Source organism: Podarcis vaucheri (assembly GCF_965113315.1).
Source record: "Podarcis vaucheri genome assembly, chromosome: 13".
NCBI classification, from domain to species: Eukaryota; Metazoa; Chordata; class Lepidosauria; order Squamata; family Lacertidae; genus Podarcis; species Podarcis vaucheri.
The window spans coordinates 13,524,634-13,530,880 of record NC_138751.1 but is presented as its reverse complement, the minus strand read 5'-3'; the positions used below and the strand labels follow the sequence as shown (position 1 = coordinate 13,530,880).

Sequence of the window (6,247 nt, the reverse complement as noted above, 5' to 3'; positions counted from 1 at the left end):
ATCCATTGTACAAGACCCTGCCAAATTTTCCAATGATATAAAAAAGTTTGTTTGTTTTTTAAGTGAAGTAGACACAATGCTCTGCTCCAGTCATTAATGTGTAAACAAGGTTCATAAAAATAATATAAAACAGACACATTTCCCTCTCCATTCATCAAATCAAAGGTTTAAAAATGAGAAAAGGGAAATGATCTCAGTTTTCAGCCCATCTGCATATGTGTCTTTTGTAAAACTGAGAGAGAGGCAAACAAACCTTGAAACTAACTAACAGGGTTTGCCTAATAATATATATGAATACTGTGAAAGGAATCTACTTTGTCTCTTCTCTTCTTCCATTTACTTTTTAGCTCATTTATGGCTCTGCTCCGGTGATGAATGATAAAAGCCCAGGGCTTCCCTTCTACCAGATGGCAGCCTCAGAAGCCCTTCAGTATGAGGGAATTCTCTCTTTGCTTCTGCATTTCAGGTGGACGTGGATTGGAGTCATTGCAATGGACAATGACAATGGAGAAAGATTTGTGCAAACCATTTCCCCAATATTTACCAAGAGTGGTGTCTGCTTTGCATTCCTGGAAAAAGTTCCCAGTTTAAGTTTTATTTCTGAAATTGATGGCATGCTACAACAGGGGACAAGTATAAATCATAAAATTTTTAGCAGCACAGCTAATGTAATAGTTGCCCATGGAGAATCTTATTCCATGGCAACTTTTAGATGGCTTCCATACCTATCAGAACATGATGACATGACATACAATATAAAGGGTAAAGTATGGATAACAACTTCCCAGGTTGAGTTCACTTCATTTGTCATTCAAAGGAACTGGGATGCAGGAATATTCAATGGTGGTATAGCCTTTGAGATTCACTTCAGAAACCCACCAGGATTTCATCAGTATGTTGTGCACAGAAACCCTTCCAGCACAGATGGGGACGGTTTTATCAGGGACTTCTGGCAACAGGCCTTTGGATGTGTATTCCCAGATATCACTTCAGACAAGGTGGAGGGGAATATTTGCACTGGAGAAGAGAAGCTGGAGAACCTTCCTGGATCAATTTTTGAAATGAGCATGACTGGCCACAGTTACAGTATCCACAATGCTGTCTATGCCATGGCCCATGCTTTACATGCTATGTTCACATCCAGACTCAGGCACAGAGGAATGGCGTATGGAGGGAGAGGGAAGAATCCGAATCTACAGTTTTGGCAGGTAATCAGCTAAACATCCTCAACTGGAAGAGGCCTGTTATTCCCCAACAAGGTATGGGTTTCCACAGTGTTGTCACCTTGCTCATTCATCTCAGACATGAAAAAGCGCTTCTATAAGAGAAATTTTCAGACCACTGGGATGCCACTGCATTCACAGAAAAGAAGTATTGGTAAAGGTGAAGAGAAATGTTTAGCATTCTCTGTATCCCATATACACCAAATCCTCCCACAGATCACGTGATCATACAACCACTGTGGTGTCTCCTGTGATGAAGAGGGAAAGAGGGAAAGAGGTGTGGGGTGGGGGAGATAAAGAAAGCTGTAAAAATGGGAGAGGGGGAGAGAGGGATGTGGAAGAGAGAAAATTGGTGGTCTCTCCATGCTCGGACCTGAAGCCACTGACACTTGACTGATTCACCCCCACCAATTGCTGTAGCTTTTTCCTACAGGAAGGGGGGGGGAAATGCTCTACCCTGCATTAGACTGCACCTTTTTCCAAACAATTGCCTTTTCTGTTTTCAATCTAGCTCCATCACTTTCTGAGAAGTATCTCATTTAACAATACGGCCAGAGATGTGGTCTTCATCAACAAGAATGGAGAGGTGGTATCTAGCTTAGATATTGTCAATTGGATACTATTCTCCAACCAAAGTTTCAACAGAGTAAGCGTTGGGAGGATAGATCCGCAAACTTCTCAAGATCAATCATTCATCCTTGATGAAGATGCCATAACATGGCACAGTTGGTTTAATCAGGTTGGACCACATTATCAGATAATTCCAAAGAAATTCAGTATTGCCTAAGCAGTTATCATTCACCTGCATGTCTACTCACTGTCCTTTAAACTGCATGTTCCTGTGTAGAACATGACCAATGCATACAGAGAGCCAGTGTGGTGTAGTGGCTAGGAGCGGTAGACTCATAATCTGGGGAACCGGGTTCACGTCTCCGCTCCTCCACATGCAGCTGCTGGGTGACCTTGGGCCAGTCACACTTCTCTGAAGTCTCTCAGCCTCACTCACCTCACAGAGTGTGTGTTGTGGGGAAGGAAGGGAAAGGAGAATGTTAGCCGCTTTGAGACTCCTTAGGGTAGTGATAAAGTGGGATATCCAATCCAAACACTTCTTCTTCATCCAAGTGCCAGATTAAGAGCCAAAAGCTTACTGCTAGAAGTCACTAATGGAATAAAGGCAAATATTTTATTTTATTATATTTATAAATATTTTATAAATATTTCTTAACAAATATAAAATACTGGTTTTTAACTGAGGAAAAGAGGATAAGCCCCAAGATTTTGCCTTTCTTGCTAAAAAGTGGGGAACTGCTATGTAATCACAAAACCTACACATCCCAGAACAATAGAGGGAGTATGACATCACTTCAAACATTACCAATATAGTGGTACCTCGGGTTAAGTACTTAATTCGTTCCGGAGGTCCGTTCTTAACCTGAAACTGTTCTTAACCTGAAGCACCACTTTAGCTAATGGGGCCTCCCGCTGCTGACGCACCGCCAGAGCACGATTTCTGTTCTCATCCTGAAGCAAAGTACTTAACCTGAAGCACTATTTCTGGGTTAGCAGAGTCTTTAACCAGAAGCGTATGTAACCTGAAGCATATGTAACCCAAGGTACCACTGTACTAAAAAAACACACACCATTTTACATATTGCTGAAATGCTGACTCAGCTTAGTAACATAGAGAGGGGCCCAGGAACATGAAGATTTCCAAATTCATTGTTCTCTTGCTGATCCTTGTGCTCTTTCATTTATGGAATAGACTCGGCCTCTTTCTCTCTGTACTGAGAGATGCCTTCCAGGATCCAGCAAGAAAGTGAAGGAGGGACAGCCACCTTGCTGCTACGATTGCATCCCATGTGCAGAGGGGAAGATTGCAAACCAGGATGGTAGGAGAAATAAATAGATTAAATAGATCCAGACTCAGCACTAATAATTGAAAGGTGTTGTAAGGATGGCTGAGTTTACTTTTCAAAAGAGATAATCTACTGTGTGTGTGATCCTGCCTCTTTCTGATCATTGCCTTTCAGATAGTTTAAATATGCTAATCAAATGAGAATGACCATGCATTCAGAGTAGTTGGATATGTCGTTCAAAGCACTTTTTCTTCTTCTTCTCCTCCTTCTTCTTCTGTGGCAAGGCCCCCAAACCAGCCCCTTGTTAGAATAAGATTCACACTGACACAGAATCTTAGTTTAAGGTTATTGGGCAAAATTTTGGGCCACAACTTTATTGATTACAGAAATGTGAGTGGTATTGGCTTAGGCATTGGCAAAGGACTATATGAGACTCCTGCCCCCTTTGCAGGAAGTCGGTAAGGGTAAACCACCCAAAGAGGAAGCCACATCGGGGGAACCCGCCTGCATCTCTCCTCGGTGTCCCCAGAGGCCAGTTGAACCTTCTGTGCAGAATTAAGCACTTTGGACTACAGTGGTACCTCTGGTTACATACTTAATTCATTCCGGAGATACATTCTAAATCTGAAACTGTTCTTAACCTGAAGCACCACTTTAGCTAATGGGTCCGCCCACTGCCACTGCGCCGCTGCATGATTTCTGTTCTCATCCTGAAGCAAAGTTCTTAACGCGAGGTATTATTTCTGGGTTAGCAGAGTCTGTAACCTGTATGTAACCTGAAGCGTATGTAACCCGAGGTACCACTGTACTTTTACCCGCACGGTCTCATGTGGTTTAGTGGCATATCCATGACATAGAGAAAGCTTAGATTACAACAATACTACATTGCATAGCATAAAAAAGTACTAAACATGTCCTTTGATTTAAACAGAGCTCTTTTCTTCTGACAGAAAGTAAATATTTCACCAAATTGAAATGTAAGACCTAATATATTTGTTTCCCGCCAGATATGAATGACTGTCATAAATGTCCAGACAAATACTATCCAAGCAGAAACCGTGATGCATGTCTACACAAAGATGTAAGCTTCTTGTCTTATGAAGAACCTTTGGGCATCAGTTTAGCCTCATTTTCTCTTTTCCTTTCCTTGATCACAGCTCTGGTACTAGGTACATTTATGAAACACCACGACACACCCATTGTCATTGCAAACAACCGAAACCTCACCTACACTCTCCTCATCTCTCTCCTGCTCTGCTTCCTTTGTGCTTTGCTCTTCATTGGCCGACCTGAGAAGGTGACGTGCCTCCTCCGACAAACAGCTTTTGGCATCATCTTCTCAACCGCTGTCTCTTGTGTCCTGGCAAAAACCTTCACGGTGGTTTTGGCCTTCATGGCTACAAAACCAGAATCCAGGATGAGGAAATGGGTGGGCAAAGGACTAGGCCACTCCATTCTCCTTTCCTGCTCCATTGTTCAAGCAGGCATATGCACTGTGTGGCTGGCAACCTCTCCCCCATACCCAGATGTGGACATGCACTCAATGACAGAAGAAATTATACTAGAATGTAATGAAGGGTCTGTAACAATGTTTTACTGTGTCCTCATCTACATGAGCTGCCTGGCCACTGTAAGTTTTGCTGTGGCTTTCCTCGCCAGGAAGTTACCGGACAGTTTCAACGAAGCCAAGTTTATCACTTTCAGCATGTTGGTCTTCTGCAGTGTTTGGCTGTCCTTTATTCCCTCCTACCTGAGCACCAAGGGAAAAGATATGGTAGCTGTGGAGATCTTCTCTATCTTAGCCTCCGGTGGTGGGTTGCTGGTTTGCATCTTCTTCCCCAAATGTTACATAATCATTCTGAGGCCTGAGCTGAACAATAGGGAACAGCTAATAAGGAAGAAAAATTAAAGAAATAAGAAACCTGTCATCTGCTGTATTTTGCGCTTTTCTTTGTGTTTACCGTAGAATATTTGGAAATATCAGTTCAGCTGCTCCCTTTTACAATTTTTTCTAGACTCTAAATTCCCATAGTTTAAATTTCCTTTGTAAAATTCACTCATTTGCTTTGAGGAATACATTTCCACATACATTATTCTCTTGTAGCATGTGTTGACAAGAAGACTCAGAGCAATTCTTGTCAAAATATACAAGTAAGCCAATCTGTATCTAGCCTTAATTCTCACAGCTTTCAGCATAATGTGAAACTGTGCTATTGCAGGCCATGGAATATTTGAGTATTCATTTAATGTCTCTGGTTCTGCCCTGCTCACAGTCAGATTTCATCATCAACCTATCCATACTCATGATCGTAGAAATGTAAGATGATCCTCTTGAGTCAGGCCAATGGCCCATCTCATAAGGCAGCCTGTACTCACACTGACCAACCAGATTCCTGTGGGAAATAGAAATACTTTATTGTCACTGTACCACTTGTTTACAGTGAGATTAAACCTTCAAGCCGTATCCAAAAGCAAATGCACTGTCTTCAAAATTGTTTCCTTTGGCAGTGAGTTCTATATATTATCTATGTACTGTGAAATAATATACCCCCCATTGAATTGGGTTCCCTCCCCCCAAGATTTTGTCTGAATCAGGTCTCCTTGGTGAAATTCAGAGAACTAGATAAGAAAGTGTGAATGATTTCTGCCCTGGTGCTTGGAAAAGATGGCAACAAAGAACCATGCACAGTTCACTGGGAAAAGCATTCAACAAATCCGCAACTGAAAAGTCTTATTTTCACCAACACAAGTGATGGATCAGAACACTATATACTTAATACAAATACGTATTATATTTCTGGGAAGTATATTGTTGGACTTTCCACTGACTGTTGGCATCCTTCAGCCAACGTTTGATGAGCAGATAAAATTGATTAGAACTAACCATGATGAATGGAGAATACAAGTAAACCAGAGTTTAATCAGATTGAAAGTAGAATCAAAGAGGACAGAGAATCTTCAGATTGCATCTGTATTCCCATAATGGACCTCAGCTTTCTGGAATCCAGGCTTAACCTCTGAATTATACCTCCTGTTATACAGCTCTTAAGGGCACAAAGCCACAGCTTTCTCTTAGTTTGTAACATAAACCAGAGCGTACGTTGCCAGCTTGTACTCCCTTATCTGGGAGTAAGGCCCATTAAATCTTAAGACACTTATTTCTGGATC

General features: G+C 41.7%; 1 protein-coding gene across 1 annotated transcript; it reads left to right on the top strand.

Annotated features, from left to right (window-relative positions):
* Positions 1 to 263: 263 nt before the first annotated feature.
* LOC309516845 (vomeronasal type-2 receptor 26-like) lies at positions 264 to 5,034 on the top strand. The gene is made up of 4 exons (XM_082195793.1): positions 264 to 1,208; positions 1,735 to 1,962; positions 2,986 to 3,112; positions 4,087 to 5,034. The coding sequence occupies exons 1-4, from the start codon at positions 372 to 374 to the stop codon at positions 4,986 to 4,988; spliced, it is 2,094 nt and encodes a 697-aa protein (XP_082051919.1). The 5' UTR covers positions 264 to 371; the 3' UTR covers positions 4,989 to 5,034.
* The last annotated feature ends 1,213 nt before the right edge of the window (positions 5,035 to 6,247 follow it).

Excerpts from the sequence above, each read along its gene's own strand:
- LOC309516845 (XM_082195793.1), top strand. The coding sequence starts at position 372 with ATGAATGATAAAAGCCCAGGGCTTCCCTTCTACCAGATGGCAGCCTCA. Across the intron at positions 1,209-1,734 it reads CGAATCTACAGTTTTGGCAG|CTCCATCACTTTCTGAGAAG; the intron begins GTAATCAGCTAA and ends TTTTCAATCTAG. Across the intron at positions 1,963-2,985 it reads GGCACAGTTGGTTTAATCAG|ACTCGGCCTCTTTCTCTCTG; the intron begins GTTGGACCACAT and ends TTTATGGAATAG.